Source organism: Engystomops pustulosus, chromosome 1 (assembly GCF_040894005.1).
Source record: "Engystomops pustulosus chromosome 1, aEngPut4.maternal, whole genome shotgun sequence".
Lineage (NCBI taxonomy): Eukaryota > Metazoa > Chordata > Amphibia > Anura > Leptodactylidae > Engystomops > Engystomops pustulosus.
Genome location: NC_092411.1, coordinates 237,733,258 through 237,753,298, shown reverse-complemented (window position 1 = coordinate 237,753,298; position 20,041 = coordinate 237,733,258). Strand labels below are relative to the sequence as shown.

The window sequence follows — 20,041 nt, the reverse complement described above, 5'->3', positions numbered from 1 at the left end:
TTATCTTCTTATATTTGTTATCCATGGCATGCTTTCTTTGAAAATCATGCAAATTAGCCTGAAGGGCTCTGTGGGGTGTTAACTTCACAGGTTCAGTCTCACCACTTCCTGTGCACCCTCAGCACTCCGCTCTTCTCTCTGCTTGATGTAATCTCACTGTTGCAGAGAAAGTTTCAGCAAACAGTGGGAGGGGGGGGGGAGTGCACAGTGTAATAGCCTGTGAAGCTTCAAAACGGAGGGGCTCTGATAGAGCCCTCCTGTCTCATTAGCATGATTATAAAAGTTGATTTTGGAAGTAAAGAGGCCATGGATAGAAAATATTACCACAATCACAGTGCTTGGATCTATGAGTTAGTGACCCTGGTTTAGCATGATGGATTTTGATCATAGATTTCCATTTAAAAATTTGTGTGATGAATGATTTTGGTGTTATAGGATCCCCACATCAAAACCATGTGCTATACCTACAAAGCTTTCTGCACACATTTGCTCAGGTTTTTGTAATTAAAATCCCATAGTCTTCGATCAGCCTTTAATAAATGCTATGTAGCTCCATTGCATCGAGGACACAGAGAAATAATTCAACAATAAATACAGAAAACTGAAAGCTTTAATTGTAAACATATTTGCTGCTTTTATACCTAGTTAGGTAACCATTCTCCCAGAGAAAAGAAAAAAAATATATAACAAAAAAACAACAGAACATTGTGAATATACCCAGTCTGTTCCATGCTCTGAGGTGAGCAGAAATAAAGGACACAGTGCTGTGAATAGCAATAATATCATATAGAATAATATCATATAGGAAAGCATTCATATACATCAAAGTGTTGATGTTATCAGATGGGGAGGGGGGGGGGGGGTAAAGTCTCAGTTTATAATACATTACAGTTCACTTTTTGATCAACGTACATAACATCGTCAAAGTAATGTCAGGCTTTCTGGTCTGTTTAACAGAAGAAAGTATACTTTATTAAAATCCTCAGAAACACTGCTACTTTTATTTTTTCCAAGAAAAACAAGGTTTATTTTTCCTTTTTTTTAAGGTTACGTATCAATACTAATAAATGTTAAGCAACCGTTGCTGCCTCAGGTAGCAGTAAAGTGCAAGAAAAGTTGCCACATTTCAGTTCTAACCATGCTTTAAGCATCACATCCAGAGGTGTCGTCACGCACCTCGGTACAGGTAGAGGGGTAGTCACCTTACTGAGCAATAAGTATCATCAGAAAGCTTGTTGGCGTAACGTTGAGTCCCTTTCTTATCGTGTATCAAAGTGCCTTGTGATTAGCCTGCCTCATTCGGCCTCGGTTTCTGTGGGATGTATCTAAGCTTAGGTTTGCCACTTGCAATTTCCCTGTGTGTGTCTATCTGGTGAAGCGTGAAATGGAGCCTGAGAGATTACAGTGGAGCGCAAGGAGCGCTGCCTCGCACAACGGTGACTGAAAACAAGATTGGTCTGCAGCGTCGTCACACAGAGTATAAGTTACATACAGCCAGGGACAATGGATGTTACCAGCAGAGCGACTTATCTGATGGAATCCGTTTAATGAGAAGCGAGACAGACAGCAAACATGGCTGACATTAACATGGACAGTCACTACAATTAGTGGAGCTGAATGATATATAGGGTTACCTGCTTCAGGGCTTATGAACTCAATCAAAAATTTCGGACATGTACTGTCCTTGAAAACCATAACATGGATTCTTCATGGATTGGGCATCAGGGCCCATTCTCACAGACTCAACATGGTTGCATGAATACGGTCTTAGAAAACCCATTTTTGAGAAATTCACATGTATCTAGGAGACAAAATGGAGAACAGCTACAAACATGTCTCTGAAGGACCTGATATCTTTGTTCCTTATATAAGTGCTGATGTTAAGGACTGCAAAAATAAACCACCACTAATACTCACCTCTCTCCCTAGTTGCTCGTGGCAACCAATCAGAGCTCTACTTTCATTTTATCACAGCTGTTCATGAGATTAAACCTGAGCTGTGATTGGTTTCCATGGGCAACTAGTTTTCCCTCAGACACTTCTGATAAATCTCCCCCATGTCTATATGTGACCACATTATCATATGCTAAATCTCTAGTATTGGTAAAGGCCATGATATGACATCAAGAGACTCAGGCGGGCAGTGTGCAAAATTAGACAAGGTCGGACCTGCTGTAGTTTTGCGTAAAATCCAGCTGGTTTTGCAAAAGAACACAGGCACAAACCGGAAACGCCTGTACATCCACATGGCAGGGTGGTGGTGTATTAACAATTTTAACTGCAAATTTTTGCACTGCGCAACAATTTGCGATCATAAATCTCCCCCACTGTCTTTACCATGGGTACCTATGACTGTCCGTATTGGTTCTGTATGGATTTTGTTTTGCAGGGAATGACTAACATATGCTCTACCTGTGCCTTGAGAATAAAGTAGTCTCCAACTAGGGATATGTACTTATATATGTACGAAAAAAACTGTGGTGGTTAACCAATGGCATGGGTGACAGAGGTGGTACTCAGAGCCATAACACCAGCACAGAGTTTGCCAATCAGGGTACCCTCCTGCAGCCTGAGGTATCACAGGATGTGCCGTTTTAAAGGGACACATCCTGGAGGGAGGGAAGTTTTGATGATAATTAAATTTTGCCTCCTTATTACCGTATTGGTATCCTCAGTAAATTGATACAATTAAAAGCTGTGATAGTGCAGGAAGCAATAAGTTACTGCTTAGATCATCATGTTGACACAAAATATGTGGGTTTTGGTTGGGCAGATATTTATCAATAGGCAGGATTTTGAGCAGATGTCTTAGATGTGTTAGACTGGCAGGTTTCCCACATTCGGATTTATAGTCCGGTGTATGTACAGAGTTAAATGTCTTCTGATGTCACCATCAGCTGTGTGCGCTCTATACGAATAGGCTGCACCAGTCGCACGCATGTTTAACATCTGCTCAATTTCTGCCTTTTTGCTATGTTTTTGCACAGGAAATTCTCAGATACCTCAAACATAAAATTGAGCAAAAACTTCCCCCTGTAGTAGCTATGGACCCACATACACCACCTCCTATGTGGTGGTGTTTTGCGATTTTGAAAATTCTCAGTTACTAAATGTGGTGTTGCACATTCTGTGGTGTATTTTTTCCGCCATTGCGGAATAATATGCCAAGAAGCTACAGAGGACTAATGATAAATCTCCCCCTCGGTCTCATACAGGTTTGCCATCACTGCCCAAGTAATAAAGATAAACGGGGCATTTACTATTAGGCTGTAACAGCACAAGATATCTGTGTGAAGTTAATTGTTAGAGTGTTAAAAGTTGTTTAATAGCCTAATAGTGACATGACCCGGCACAATAATGAGCAGTTTAGCAGCTGCGAATAACAATAATTGTAGTAGAAGAAGAATTTCAAGGGGTTACCCTATTTAGGAATACTAGAGGGCATATCCTCTGTCTGCCTGAGAAACTCTACTGGAATATACTTGTCCCAATGCTCTGAATATTACAAATCATCATCAGTTTATAAAAATGGAAACTGACTATTGTTTAAGAATGCTTCTTTCATTGAGGGCTGTTAATAGGCAATGCTGCCCCTGGGATTCGCTCCTAGACGCAGATCATTTTGCGTGCTCAGTCAGACACTGCTGCGGCCGCTAAAGAAACAGAAGCTTCACATGAGAGATTCTCCATTTTAGCTCCTAGACAAAGTTTCTGCCTGTGGATCACCCAATGTGACGTCCATACCGTGTGTCCATAAAGGTTTCTGCAGCTTTTCTTTGCTGTCTATAACTTTACTTCTCATTAAAAATATTCCATCAAATCATCATAGATGAGTATATGTCACAAGTCTTGATCCACAGACTGGAAGAATATGGAATACACACTAACTAAAAGGTATGTATGTACATGTAACGTGTGCCTGAAATGTCAATTTTTGTTTTAAAGTTGGAAGCTAAATAACCTCAGTTTTCGGTACTTAATGTTTCGGTAAATAGGACACATGAAATAGTGCAAGCCAAAGCACTGTGCAAAACTGCCTTTTTATCCTGGGTGCATCACCCAGCCTGTCTCGGACACCCCTAATAACCCCTTAACTGGACATCAATTTCTATTGATAATCTACATTTCAGTACAAAAATGTACCCACTGCATACTCACCATAGTAACCCTTACCACTGCCGTTCTAGTGAGATAAAGCATTATACATTGCAGACAACCATGGGAACCATGATTATTCTCTCTTTGCTGTCCCAACACTCTTGTAACTTGCCATTTAACTTCCGCACAAGCCTGATAGGATAGCAGAAATGGCAATAAAAGTACGCATTCAGACCACTTTAATAGGCCCTGAACCGTTTCTAGCAGGAATATGCTAAAGTAAGTGGATTGAATTAAAAAACCTCCATGTACAAGCCATGTCTGAGTATACACAGCTGCCAGGTACACACCCGGCATTGTCAGCCATCACTCCGTGTTTACATCCGGCATACAGAACCGGTAAACTAGTGATGGTAATAGAGCAGAGCAGCAAGGGCTTAACCATTCTTGTGTTATCTGACATATGTGTGGTGTGACCAGAACATGTTGAAAATGGAGAGCAATACTGCCAAAAATAAATATAAACTAGTGTACGTTCTCACATGCAGAACCTCCCAAGAACAACCAGTCTGACCTATATTTCTGTACATATGCAGCAGGTCAATGAACCTATCCGTATCCCTAAATATCTACAGAATACAATACATGAGGAAAGCAGCGACAGTGATGTCACAATGCAAGAACAATGCTGCCACTTTTTGGCTGCGTTTCTTAGGATATGCCCACAGTGAACACTGCAGCTGTAAAAAATATCACCACTATTGTTGAAGATGATGTTGGTCCTACTCCTGCCGCTGTTCAGGAGGGTCTGGCCTGGCGTGGAATTGTCCTATAATATTTGCAGACTATAGCTGAACCCCCCTTCACTCTCCTCCATGCCAAATTGTGTGAAGGAGGAAATAATCGCAATTACTGCGGGTTTTCTAGTAATTGCGTTTATTTTAGGGCTTGTATGCCAAATAACTGGCCCTGATAAATGACAAAATTTGCATTGCAACCTAATTCATGTAAGGATTCTGCAACAGAATTTATCCGCACAGCCTTTGGATTCCATTTTGATTTCTGGTCATTTATTTTTTTTACCAGCCGTTCCACCAAAGAAGATCTAAAGCACGCATGTCCTGTGTGGGCATACCCTAGATGGGAATTGAGTAAGAAAAAGTTACAAAATTAGAAGAAAAAAAAAATGGTATCCCACGTCATAAGTTCTCCATTACCTGTAATGGATACTTGAACTTTACCTGAAAGTAAAACGTAAGTGGAACCCTAGATGATGTTGGGGGATAAACTTGAAAACAGGTGATAAAAAGCCAATAATAAATATCAGGAGTGGTGCTTAAAGGTAAAGGAAATATAATGCACATAATTCCATACATGTTAGGGAACTGATTTTGGCTCTGTTCAGAGTGCAGAGGATAAAACACTCCACAGTACTTGTGTTGTGTGTGTTATATGGTTCTCTCCCAGGCAGACAGATACTTGTATACAACTGAAACAAAGACATGGAACTATCATTATATAAGTGCAGAAGCCTTCACCGTCAGCGGGAGCAGGTGGCCGGCCCCTTGATATGAAGAAGTATGCAGTAGGTTCCCTCTCTGGATACTTAATGAAGCAGCTTTATGTAAATGCAGTAAGTATACACACAGAACCCATTATCTAATCTCGCTAATGATATACAGTACATGTTTTCATACCGATCAAACGCAGATTTTGCAGCAATGTTTACCTGCCGGGTTTCAGAGACAGGTTAAGGACCATACTTATACAGTTTTTGCCCTTTCTGTCAGTCCAAGGTAAGCAAGGAAGGAGTGCTTCGGTGTGGTGACACCCGGGGGTGCCGTTTGAGGTCTGGGAGGATGGAATGTGACATCATAATGGTTCTTAGGAAAGAGCATTGTTAAGGGAATGAGATGAGCAATTTCTGAGTTCTGGTACCTATCCAAGCATGATAAGTCACCATTTACTGCAAAGGCTTTAAGTGCTAAATGTGTCTCCATGCCACTGCTTTGAGCAGCAGACATAGCCACTGTTTGGAGAGCCTGTGAGGCCGACATTACAGAGAGAGGTGATAAGAGGCTCCTGGTATCATTGACAGGGAGCACTGGGGTAGCTTCTTTCTGATTTACGGTCTGGATTTTCTTCTCTTCTTCCAAGAAGTCGCCATTTTGGTGCTTCTTAACATGACGGCTGAAGACAAAAGGGTGGGTGGTCTTAAAGAGGCACTCCTCGCAGCTGAAGGTCTGGCGGGGAGAGTGCTTGAGCTTCTTGTGCAAATTGAGATTGTCTTTGCGCTTGCAGCTGTAGCTGCACTGGTCACAGTGAAAGGGGCGCTCTCCTGTGTGGACACGCACATGCTCAATCAGCTTATTGGCCGTCTTTGAGAGGTAGCCACACTGGTCACACTTGTAATGGTTCCCGAGCCGATGCTCGCGGATGTGCACCTCCAGCTCCAGCTGGTTTGCCTTGACCGTCTTGCAGATCCGACACTTGTACTCCATCTTGTAGTGCGTTTTCAAGTGACATTCCATGGCTGCAGGGCGGTTTGTGGAGTAAATGCAGAATGGGCACCTAGCAAGAAAAACCCAACAAATCACAATGACACTTCGTTTTAGACCAAGCTTACTATTACTATGCAATGGCAACACAAACAGAATACATATTAAAATCAGAATTATCAAACCATAGGCAACCACAGTCAATGGGGGCGAGTTATGAAAACTGTAAAAACAAGGGGGTTTTTTTTGCCCACGACGACCAATCACAGCACAGCTTTTATTTTCAACATTAATCCATCACTGTGAGAGCAGCACTGTGATGGGTTGCTTTGGACAACAAAGTGTTTTATTTTTTTACACGGTTTAAAAAAAAAAAAAATTCCTAAATCCTTTAGAAACTTATACTACTATACATCTGATATTTAGCCACTGGAGCAAAGTAATAATACCTTGATACTGTCTGCAGTTGCCTGTTTCTGCTAGTCTGTAGTCTGTCAATACACTCCCGACTGTCAAAAGGCAGCCTGTGTCGGGAGACAAGTACAGACAAGTCAACCTTAAATTCCATATCACCATCACGTTAATGGGGTTATCCAAGATGAGAAAAATAAGAATGTTCACTTCCTGGGTTGTTTCTGGTACTGCAGCTCCGGGGCACAGTTGTAATAACACACAAGCTGGGGGCAATATGCAGTAGGACTGTTATTAGAAACAGACAATTTTCTTAACCTGGAAACCCATTTCTAATGTAAGCCCAGTTTATAAATACATCCTACCTCAAAATTAGAATTTAAAGCTCTTTTAGAGCAGTATAGAGAGCGGAAAACTAGATTTATTATGATACAATGCAAACGTTTCATTGGAAAAGTTGCATAAATGTTGCCCGGATAGTGAATGATGACATCACTACTGAACATCACTGTTCTTGCTCCCCTGACCGCTTCAGTCACAGGATCTCTGGTACTTACAGTTCAGCGGCAGAGTAAAAACAGGGGTAACTCCGCAGAAGCAGAATGTGAGTATTCTTTTAATTTTCTTATTTTTCCCATGCCTGAGGCTCCCTGGGGTTTTCTGGTGTGCCCAGAATTTTTTTTTTTAAAGGACATCTACCACCAGATTTACTGGTGGTAGACTGTCTCCGCTGTCATGGCGAACCTATGGCGCGGGTTCCAAAGGTGGCACTCTGAGCCCTCTCTGTGGGCACTCCTCACGAAATAGGACACAAGGCATCTTCACAGCTTGCCAGACAGCCCAGGACTTTCTGTGCTCAGTGCCATCTTAAAGCGACAGCGCTGCCTGAGACTACAGGTGGAATGGGAAGGTGTGGACAGATCTGGATTATCATTGTAGCTTCAGCTCCAGGCCCGAAAATTCTTCCTATTTAGGGGAACCTGAATTTGTCACCCTTTCTTTCAACTGTATTGGTGTTCTTAGGATACTGATATGATTGAAAGCAATGACAGAGAAGGGAGCAAGAAGTGCAAGTAAATTGCACTTAAATGTTGCCACTTTGGGATAAATAAATGGGTTTTGGTTGTAGTTTGGGAACTCAGTCTCTAAAATGTTTGCCCTTACTACCTTAGAGGGTCTTCTGCATTGGTTTTCTGCTCCTTTGTAAGATCCATTTGTCCCAGAGAATGACTTTACAAGAATATGGTAATGAGCCAGAGCTGCTCAGGCATGTGTCAACTGAGCGCCTTCTGGCTCTGGTCACTAATATTATGTCCCTCCCGCAAGCGCATCAGGCAGCTGGTGAGATCACCCTTGCGCAGCCGGCTAAAGACTAGCCGGGTTTTTTTGCGCAGCCATACTGGTCTCCAGTCTCAAGGCTCCAGTCTCATGGTTATTACATGAACATGAATTTATAAGAAGGGATGATAGATATACCAGACTGTATCTAAGGCTAGGAGCCATCAGCATGATATAAGTATCGTTGGAATTGTCATCAAAGGCTTTCTCTCCAGCTGTGACAAAAAATATTTTTATCAGATACGCTTTAAAATTCATGGTTGCAATTGAACACATTATTAAAGTGGTTAAAAGTCCGAGTTTGGTGTAGGAACTAACGTCAGGTCTCTATTGTATAGCAATTTATCGACAATACACTTATCAATATGGCCCCCTGGTAATTATAGTGTATCTATTACACCTTTTCGTAAATCAAAACATACTTTGTAACAATTTTCATATAAGACTCTTCCTACACTATGCTTCTCCTGCTTAATTCACTGCATAAATCTATCTTCTGTGAATACTGATTGTTGTGGTTATTGGGTTTGGACCCTCATTGACCTATCCAAAAGTCATACTATTGCACAACCCCTATAAGGATCAAAATTAGGATTTATTGTTAAGAATATTTCTAATTTATCATAATATCTACCTCTGGGACCTGCACTTATCTCAAGAAAGGCGGTACCTCTCTTTTAAAGTCTATAGAAGCAATAAAAATAGCTAATGCTATGTACTCATCATTCCCATACAGTTGAATGAAGAGTAGCCGTACATGCATGCCCCCCATCTACCTTCTGCTCAGCAGACTTCCGTTCCAGAGATGGATGTGGATCCTAGAGGTAGAACTATTAAGGACATATCCTGTGAATGTCATAAATAGCCTGGATGGGAAAACCCCTTTGATTATTGGCATTAAGCTACCACAAAAATGCAACCATCTCTGTAGATGTGGTGGCTTCACTACTTTACCTGCTGTAACATATACACACACACAGTCTTAAAGGAAACCTACCACTTCTGAAGGTAGGTGTGAGATGTAAACACCGGGCACCAGCTCAGGGTGAGCTGGTGCCGGAGCTTACCTAAGCGAGTGTTTTAAACCGCTATATCGCGGTTTAAACACATTTTGATTTACGTCCGCGAGGTAGCTTCGGCGCTGCGCGCGGCCGTGCGCCTCCATACGAAGTGCCGGAGGCGTCAGCGTGCACGGCCGTGCGCAGCGCCGAAGCTGCCTCGGGGCTGTAAATCAAAATGTGTTTAAACCACGATATAGCGGTTTAAAACACTCGCTAAGGTAAGCTCCGGCACCAGCTCACCCTGAGCTGGTGCCCGGTGTTTACATCTCACATCTACCTTCAGAAGTGGTAGGTTTCCTTTAAGGAAAATTTTTTATATTTTTTTTTTACATTTAAAGACACCATTTCTACTGCAAAGAACTGGTTTGGCTCAGTTTGGTTTGGAAAGGGTTGACTTAGATCAGGTACCATTTGGTTGCTTTTCCACTGTAGAAAGTACCTACTCCTACCTTTGATTACAAAGCTAGTATTTACCAATCAGAGCTGAACAGTTTGGAAATGTGACACATTGGTACCACTTCATATCATTCGGTACCTGGCCTGACGCAAGTACTAAATGTACCCAGAAGCAGATACTTTTTGAAGTGGAAAAGCGTCCAAAGAATTTCTTGCAAACAGATACAAAATGTGATCATATAAAATACAACATAACGTTACATATGCTTAACACAGGAAAAGTTTTTGTACTTGCTTTCCTTACTTGAGCCCACCGGTAGGGACTGTGTGGCATTTCTTGTGTTCTACCAGCTGTTCCGGAGTCTTCATGAACTTATGGCACACGTCACACTCGTACATTCGAGTGATCAGGTGGATCTGCAGGTGTCGCTCAAACATTGGTTTTGTTTTGCAAACGAAATTGCAGAACACACATTCAAATCCTGGAATTATACAAGATGCCATTAGATAGAGATGTTTAATAAGCCAATGTCAAGGAATGCGCATTGCAGTTATGACCTACACAAAGAAACTTGGAAAGAAGCAAAACCACAAGCACTTTGTAAGAAACAAACACATGAAAAAAAACTTCATGAAGTATTGTTCAACTATTGTTATTAAAATGTCAATGGTCAATGTAGATACAAGCAGCAGATTTCAGTATTTCCATATTTACTATTATTTCCAGTGAATGGTCCGTAGCACACGGAATAAACCCACTTTTTTCACCTGAAGGTTTTTGGAGTGCGGTCCATTATTATTAGTTGTATTGCTTACAATTCTTCTTCTATATGAATAGTAGCAGTATACAATATACACTTGATTTGAACCTTGCCTTTGATGCTTTCCAGGTTATTCTACAATATATAAATTTGCTTCTTTTACAGCTTGTGAGCGCTCAGTGGACTGGGAATTGCATTAAAGAGATATTCATGCAGAAAAAAAAATATTATTATTATTACTATTATGTAATCTATGCGAGTGGCCGTTACCTTTGTCAGATTTTTCTTCACTGCTAACAAAAGGCTGGGAGCCATGTCCTACAGAAATAACCAATAAGCTGTTTGAAGTCTGGTTTCTTAGCGGGGTGTCCGAGTCCTCTTTACTGTTGGCTGAATCACTAAGTGCTGACAATGAGGAAGAAGAAGGGCTTATGGATTCACTGGGGGTTTTTCTTTCATCTCCTATAGAAAGGAAAACATCATTATAAGTAATACCATAATTTTGGATATCATTATTTCTTGGGCCAAATCAGCTGACCAAGTGTTGGAACCCCACTGATCTGATATTATAAACTTATCCGAAGAGAGGTCATCCATAGAGATAGGCTGTAACTCCCCTTTAATGCGAGATACAGTAAGGGCTATTAGGTTGATTTCCGTATTAGCCAAGATGCCATGGTTAATACTGTGTAAGAATGTGATATTTTGTGTCTCTATTTTAGTAAGTATTTGATTTTAGAGCGCAGTTATTTCATAGGGAATGCATTTCCTTGAGCATTGCCGTTACCTCCTGTGTCGCCACTTCCTCCTCCTCCTCCAGATTATAAACCCTTGTGAGCAGGTCCATTATTTCTATTGTTTTATCAGACCATTTTACTACTCTATAATGTCTGAATATGTAAATATTTTTATTAATATTTGCGTCAGTACTTTTTTCCTACTCCAGGGATTGTATGAAAACATTATAAACAGGGAGTCAACATTCTATTCACCAATAGGTTGTACAGAGAGATTATTGTACCAGATTGCAGGGTTCGGCCACTTGACCCGGACATATTGCTGGATTAGCAACTGAACAGCCAATCTGGCAACTTGATGCCCATATCAACTAGCCATGGCTATGATTGGCCAGCGGTCTACGAACCCGACCATTGGATCAGCTCATTTCTAGTTGTGTTCCTATACCATTCACACCCTTTATGGGATATTGGATTTCCCTCAATCTAAATCTGCCTTTACATGCTCATCTCTAAGTATTAGAATCTAAGTGGCTCATATGCCATTGGTTTAGTGTACCCATCAAAATGCACTCCTTTACACCACCCATCTCTCCATTGTGCTGGACATGTGGAGCCAAAAATGGAATCTTCTAACACCTTATTTGGACACGAAGTGACTTCTGGTCCAGAGTGTGTTGTATTATAGCTGAATGTAGAGACCCCCCTTCCCCTTTTATAATCTACTTGTCTATTCCTGTTACTACTCTGTGACATCCCCCCTCATTCTAGAAGTATTCGGTGGTTCACTATCTGGCCAATGCAGCGTATATATTTCAGATTACTTCACATTCTCGCCAGCTGTGGCTCAACAAAATTCTATAGAAAATGAGGATTGAGCAACTTGCTGCTATTACATTAAAGGAAACCAAGCACACCACCCTGTAGCCTATTTAATACTGATGCCGGCAGATACTTTGGTTAGGCACAGTGATTTTTAGTTTAGCTAAAAAAACAATTAACTCACATATGTAAATTAGCCCTCCGGTGCTACCCCTACGTCATCAGCCCTCTGTCTACGCCTTCCAATTGTTAATTATTCACGCCTCCACGCGCCTGAAGGAGGGCAGGTAGAAAGACGGAGGCGTGAATAATTAACAATTGGAAGGCGTAGACAGAGGGCTGATGACGTAGGGGTAGCACCGGAGGGCTAATTTACATATGTGAGTTAATTGTTTTTTTTAGCTAAACTAAAGATCGCTGTGCCTAACTAAAGTATCTGCCGGCATCAGTATTAAATAGCCTACAGGGTGGTGTGCTTGTATGATTTCATCATATGAGCAGTGGTAGGTTTCCTTTAAGCTTTCACACGTTACAGAATGTCATTCAGAAAATCTGCATGAAATCCACATCAACCACGCACATGTTTATGTACTTTTTAATGTAGATTTGTGTTATTTGTAGTGCATTTTTCACACTGATTTTTTGGGGATTGTTCTTTGCATGCGATTTTTAAAATTTGTAATTTTGACCTCAAGCTAAAGTCTACAGATGTGGTGCGGATTTACACATGCTTAGACTACAATGTGAAAAAATGCATTAAAAACATCTTTAAAGGGGACCTGTCACCAGGAGACCCATTTTAGCACTACCCCAGTCCCCACAGAGCATAGTACATACACTGCCAAAGTGTTTTTGTATTAAAAATTGGTTTTACAGAAAAAAAGATATGTTATATTGTACCTTTCATTAGCATGTGCTGTGTGATTAGGCAGTTGCCAAATGGGAGGGGCTGGAAAGGAGCAGTTTCCCCCCCACCCTTGGGGAACAGCTACTCCATGTGACCTTTTCAAATATATGAAAACACCCATCACTTGGCTTAGCGACGCCCCCTGCTCCTCTACAGCCAATCCCGAGTGGGGAGTTATTCATATATTTGAAAAGGTCACATGTTTCCCAAGGGTGGGTGGGAAACTGCTCCTTTCCAGCCCCTCCTATTGGGCAACTGCCTAGTCACACAGCAGATGCTAATGAAAGGTACAATATAACATATCTTTTTTTCTGTAAAACCAATTTTTTATACAAAAACACTTTGGCAGTGTATGTACTATGCTCTGTGGGGACTGGGGGAGTGCTAAAAATGGGTCTCCTGGTGGCAGGTTCCCTTTAAGCATGCACATGAAAAGTGACATGATCACATTTATTTTCTGCATCACATTCACTTTAATGCTTCTGTATTACACATCAAATTATGCGTGACACTGTAACTGTGGTAATCTTCTTCTATTTGTTATCCATGGCCTCCTTCCAAAAATATTTTTTTTAAATTATGCTAATGAGTCACACTATAACACTGCATAGGAGGACATCTCACCCTCCCTCCTGCTCCCTCAGCACTCCTCCCCCTCTGCCTGTTGTAATCTCACAGCAGCACAGGAAGTGTCAGCACACAGTGGAAGGGGGAAGTGCTCCTGTGCAGTGTAACAGCCTGTGAAGCTACAGCATGGAGGGCTCTGGTAGAACTCTTCTGGCTCATTAGCATAATTTTAAACAATTAATTTAGATGGAAGGAGGCCGTGGATAACAAATACAAGATTACCACAGTCATGGTTCTTGATTCTATGAGTAAGTGCCCATGGTTTATCATGCTTGATTTCAAAATTTTACTAAAATTAAAGCTCTCATTGCACCTTGACTTGGTGCAGGTGTCAGTATGTATGAAGCCCCTCTGCAGAGTGTATAATGGTCTCCATCGTCCACAATGGCTTTATTTTTTTTACTGCACCTGTGACACTTCTAGAACTGGTCATTACTTTGTTGCAAAATCATTAAGTAATGAATAAAACAATAAGAATTTGCATTTCAGTGAACCATGTGGAACTCATAAAGCAAATACAACCTGTTTCCTTACCTGAGTGTTTGGTGCTTATGTGGGTTCTCATATCAGATTCTTCCATGGTGACAAAGTCACATGAACTGCAGCAAATTGAATACATCCATTGTTCCTTGTCTACATGAAGAGACATGTGGCTCACAAATTGGACATTCAACTCGGTCTCAAAGCCACAAACATGACAGCTATAGGGGAAGGAAAGGAAAATGTCATGTACCTCACATCAGAGCAGCTACAGAACCAGAATTCCTTTTATAAAATCTCAAAACCACTTACATAAGAGCTATAGGGGAAAGAGGAAAAAATATTGGGGCACATTTACATTTACAATGAACCAGTTTTCGGTTGGCCTTTGCCCATTTTTAATGTGCAAAATGCTTGCACATGTATTTAAGAAGTGTCCGCGCCACTAGCGCCAGCTGCACTATTTTTCACACAACATGAATTTTGTGACCGAAAGGGGAGTTCCTGTGCACTTTTGGACCGTGCGCCACATTTATCATGCACAGTCCAACAGAAATGTGTCACACGCCCTATGATAAGGTGCAGCAAAAAATGGTTGGTACTCTGTCGGGCAGTGCAGGGAGCGCCAGATTCATGAAGAATGGGCACCACAAACCATGAATCTGGTGCTCTCTTCACACTACACAGGCAAAATGCACATGGTGCTGTTTGAACTGTTTGTAATAAGTGTGCACCATCATGTTTCTAACAGCAGAGCAGCTACAGCACCAGAACTACTTTTATAAACTCTCAGAAAGAGAGAAAAATGTAATCTCCCTCACATCATAGAAGCTACAGAACCAGAACTACTTTTAAACAATATTTAAATCCAGATACATAAGAGAAAAATGTCATATACATTTATATTATAGATCATTTATTAACATATTTAAGGACTACCATTAAAACTATGAGATAGGATACATGAAAGAGGTAATATAATGGACTAATGTTGCAGGTTAACCCATGCAGTAGTAAAAGGGTACTTTGCCAACTGTATATATTTGGCCGGTGTGTATCATGACATTATGCTGTGGAGTATAATGATGATGTTAATTGGGAACTACATGTTCCAGATGCTGCACATCACCTAGCAGAGTCCTCTGGGCAACAGAGAAGCAATGTAGCGCTGCCAAATACAGTTGTAAAGGCTGGTTTGTTGCTAAGTACAGAGCACACGGCACCTCAGAAACCAATTCAAACTATCTGGAGCGCTTCCCAGGTTACTCTGCACTATTTCACGAGCTTCCAGGAACGTCATGTCCTAGTCAGTGCTACATATTGAACACAATGCTGCCACCGGCTGTTATTCAGTGAACAGGACATGTACTGTGGAAGTTTAGTGGGCTAAAGAGCAAATGGACAGGTTCAGAACTTATTTTTAGCCATGGACACCGGGCAAAGGATCTGAGACTTCCAGGAAGTCGTAATTATAACCCTGCTGAGTAATGAATAAGGGTTTTAAAATGCTGACACATGATGCATGGATATTACCAGCTTTGTGGAATATGTTGGTGTTTAAAGGGATCCAAGAATAAATAAAGCCTTACGTAATATATTTTACCCCAAAAAGTACTTGAAGTAAAATTATTGTGCTCATTTTGGCCGCAATCTCATAGATTTTAAGCTCTTGTGAGCAGGGTCCTCGGTCTGATTGTTTTGTCTGACCATGTTATTACTCTGTAATGTTGCATTTTATTTGTATATGTACCCTAGGATCTGTACAGCGCTGCAGAATATGATAGCGTTAAATAAAGATGCTCTCCTTGCCCCTGAACACCTCTTCCTGTGACTTGCATCAGGCATCAGAATTTAGGAAATCTGGTTAGTGATGTGCCTGGACACAGTCCCACCAATTATAGTGAATGGGGCTTTCTGAGGCAGGGAAAGCTTAAATTCAGTGTTAAGCTCTCCGAATCCTTGACTTTATCAAGCAAATGTACACTCACTTCAAAGTTTTCTGGTTTATGCCACCACCATGGGCCATGAAAGAAATATGATCCGGAATGTATCTAGCTGTTTGACGAAATACTACCGGTAGTAGTGATTATATAAGTATATTTTTGCTGACAGATTCCCTTTAAAATACTGATCATTGTGTATTTAACTACTCCATGGGAGTAGCAGTAGGTCGAGTATGTGTCCTGCCACCAATATTTCCATGGCACTGCTGGATACAGCTAAGCCCTTTATTTAACTAATGTTTAACAGTCCAATTGACAGCGAACAGAGCAGTAAGGAACATGCTTGATATGTTACTCCATTAATTGAGAAGAATGGGAGTCTTTCCTGAGATTAGGGGGTTACAATGTTTGGACCTCATCCATCAGCATGTTAACCACTATCCCAGTGACGGCGAACCTTTTAGAGACCACAAGCCCAAACTACAACAAAAACTCACTTATTTTTTTCAAAGTGCCAACACGGCAATTTAAGAAGTAAATTATTGCTTCCTGTTCTGTCAGAGCTTTCAGTTATATTGGTGTCCTCCTTAGGACACAAATACAGTAGAAAGAAGGTGGGGAAATTTTTAAATATTATTGTAGCTTCCCTCCAGGATTCCCTGAACAGGAATAATAGCAGTGTCCAGAGCAGAAGCTCAATTGATATCCAGCTCTGTCCACACCTTCCCACTCCTCCTGTAGTCCTAGGCAGCCAAGGTATGTCACTTTAAAATAGCACTAAGTATGTCCTGGACCACTTTGGACTGCAGAAGGAGGTGACAGCCTGGGCGCCATCAGAAACGGCTCTGAGTACCACCTCTGGCACCCGTGCCATAGGATTGCCACCACTGTCCTATCCTATTTCTATAAAGTAGTTAAAAGCATATGATGAGCAAGTGTCAAGCTCTGTGGTTCCTTTTTGTATTGAATATACTCCCCACCCCCCACTCCCTTCTCTTTGAATCTTGAAACATTAATTTACAAGGACATTGCTTCATTGGCCAATTCTCTGTGGATTCTCCTGAATCAGTAGAAGTTATCACCAAATGTTGGAGTGAATTGTAGCGGATACTCAGGACCAAATAAAACCTAGTGACTAACTTGGGTCTCCCCGTTCCTTCTCCCTACCCCTTCTTTCCTTTGTCCCCCTCCCTCCTATGGGTCTATGGCCCACTGTTAGGGTCTTATTTTCTCCAAAATTTTCAATAAATACAGTGTAAAAACATACATATTAGACCTAAATGTATGTACGATACTGACAAAAGAAGTGCACCTCACCTATAGTGATATGGGTTCTTCTTTTTCTCACTGGTATCAGAAATGACTGCATTGACGATATCTTCAGTATCGGTGCTTACCAACTTCACCGCATGCACGGTTAGGTGCTGGTTCAGGTTAGCCCGGCACTTTGCAGCATATGGGCACAAATGGCACTTGTACTTTCTCTCTTCTGTAAAGTAATATACAAAAACTATAAAGTAGGCAGTATGGAAAGGATACATGTACTTTCTAGTGATAATGTCTTTGTCTTTCCATTGTATATATAAAAAAATAAAACAGATATATTGTGAATACTGTTCACTACAAAGTATTAACCTAGTACCACAAGATGAAGACCAGGTATAGAATGAAAGAGTTTATTGGATAAAATGGGAAATAATAAAAGCTGTACCTGTGTGCAATAACAGATGTCGAGACAAAGTCTGCTGTCGACCAAATACTTTCCCACAAACATCGCATGGAAAGAGCTGCTCATTCAGCTTCCAGGACGTTAACCCGCTGCCTGCTTCTAGTCCAAGTGTCTCTGTATCTGCAACAATATCAAGGAGTTGTGTAAGTAACACATATAAATCATGATCTGTATTTTCTTTATTATAAAGTATCAGATCATTCTTAACTTCATGGCGCAGGTAGAATAGAAGAAATACTATACATAGAGGAAATCCTAACCAGCAGATCCAGGCACACAACATTGGTTTGTACTCATCATTATTATCAGGAAAGGTTTAAGCCTCTGTAAAACATTCGGCAGAATAAAATCGCTTTATGATCATAACATTTTCTAGACTTTTCTATGAGAATGGATGCCAAGTGCTGTGTTTTCATTGGGGCCCAACTGTCTGAGGACACATAATTCATAAGGCGATCCATGAGATCTGGCCGGCACATGCACGGTTCTCATGTCTGGGAGACATACCACCTGGACAGTCATCAAAAGGAATGGTTTCTGGTTCAAAAACAGATGTTCTTGGCCAGAGAATACGCCGAGCATTTTATATGTGTAAACAGCTTACAAGGGAACATCAAAGACGCAGCGAGAATTGTAGAACAGCTTCTTAGACACCATTGTTTGCTCACATTGACATCAGCATTAATGCCAAGATATACCCAATCACCGAGATTACAGATATGTCCTGCAAGTGGCAGTGTGTTGTTATGATGCTATTTCTGCATATCATGATATCAAAGTCACCATACTAATGGAGAATAATGACAGGCTCTTAAACTCATCTTAGAAGCTCCACTTCAGGCCAAAGTAATGCAAGAAGATTTTTCTATAGAGAGCTCTGCTTCTGACCATGTACATGTAAACCATGTAAATAGAAGCATCTGAGATGGAAAACAAGTACTGAGTGATACCCTGAGATGGTCTTTCATGGAAGGCACATGTAGTCTTAAAGGCCGTGCATGTCAGGATGAAGATTTTAAGTAGGAAATAAGCAAATTAATTTTCCAGGATGGGAAAACTATTCCTCTAGTGCTACCTTAAACAAGGAAGCTCCTTTTACATCAGTGCCTGACTTTTAGGAAGCCTTATGATATAGACACAATATTCATGTAGAGATTATTGTGACAAATATTATATGATATATATTTTCTCATATTGTCAGAAACTGAAAACATGTCTTCAAAAAGCGTTAAAAAAAACAACAAAAAAAATTGTTGTCCGGCTTTGAGCTTCAGGCGCCAAAGCTCCATATGGCTTCAAAACTGTCCTAATGTCAATAAAAGCCTACGAAAAACACAGTACAGCATCTATAGGCTTGTGAATGCTCTGTATTGTTATGATGCTCTTAGAGTTTAATGAGTTGAATAACCTGTGTGGCTGGGGAGAAAGACAGTTACTGGTAGAAAGAAGAGGTTCTGTCCCGGACTAAACAACAAAGGAAAGGAAGCTAGAGATAAGCAACTGGATCATGGTCCTCTAAGACTGGCTTACAGAAGATTTCGCTATGGATGGTACCTTACTGCATGAAAGCCATTGGGACATAATTTTGAAAAATAGAAGGATTTGTTTTAACAAACACACAGAAATTTCACCCTTTCCCTGCCAAGGAAATATCTCATACATGCTCACAGGGGGGCATATGTATAGCCAAAGACGTATTACATTTGACATCAGAGGGCTATTACACTGGCTCTGTGGCACCTAGAAACACACTTATTTCTCCTGAAAGAGGAGAGTCTCTTCTTTCAAATTAATCTAAAATTGAGTTTCGAGGTGTCAGAGAACCAGAAATATTCACATTTAAAATGAGAATTTCTGCTCCAATTTTTTAAAAATAAAAATCACTCCTGGCGGCACAGTTAATATCTCTGGTTTCCTGACACCTAGAAACACAAAATTAGATTCATATGAAAGAGATTCTCCTCTTTCAGAGGAAAAAAAGAAGTGGGTTTCTAGGTGCCACAGAGCCAAAGATATAGCCCCCTTAAGTGTGCTCCCCCTTCCAGATTCTTAGTCATCAGGCTGCAGGGAGAATTTGGATGATACTGCACACTGGACCTGCTTGTACCTTGCAGATAATGTAAATATTGACTTAGTGGATAATAACTTATGATTTTCTGCAAAAAAATGTTTGCTGCCCCCTGTGGTTCTAATGTTCCCTTTGCTGTATATTTTGTGGGGAATGTAAGATCTC

General features: G+C 40.9%; 1 protein-coding gene across 4 annotated transcripts in view; it reads right to left on the bottom strand.

Annotated features, from left to right (window-relative positions):
• Window positions 1-4,306: 4,306 nt before the first annotated feature.
• ZNF827 (zinc finger protein 827) overlaps window positions 4,307-20,041 on the bottom strand; it is an 89,572-nt gene continuing 73,837 nt past the window's right edge. The window contains exons 9-15 of one of the 4 annotated variants that reach the window (XM_072121782.1): window positions 17,791-17,928; window positions 17,397-17,568; window positions 14,191-14,357; window positions 10,834-11,025; window positions 10,107-10,284; window positions 7,046-7,120; window positions 4,307-6,669 (exon numbers count right to left, since the gene is read on the bottom strand). In XM_072121782.1, coding sequence (XP_071977883.1) covers window positions 5,862-6,669; window positions 7,046-7,120; window positions 10,107-10,284; window positions 10,834-11,025; window positions 14,191-14,357; window positions 17,397-17,568; window positions 17,791-17,928 — 1,730 coding nt within the window. In that variant the 3' untranslated portion in view covers window positions 4,307-5,861. Of the gene's footprint in view, window positions 6,670-7,045; window positions 7,121-10,093; window positions 10,285-10,833; window positions 11,026-14,190; window positions 14,358-17,396; window positions 17,569-17,790; window positions 17,929-20,041 lie in introns of all 4 variants that reach the window. The other 3 variants (XM_072121790.1, XM_072121799.1, XM_072121808.1) reach the window with 3 other exon arrangements.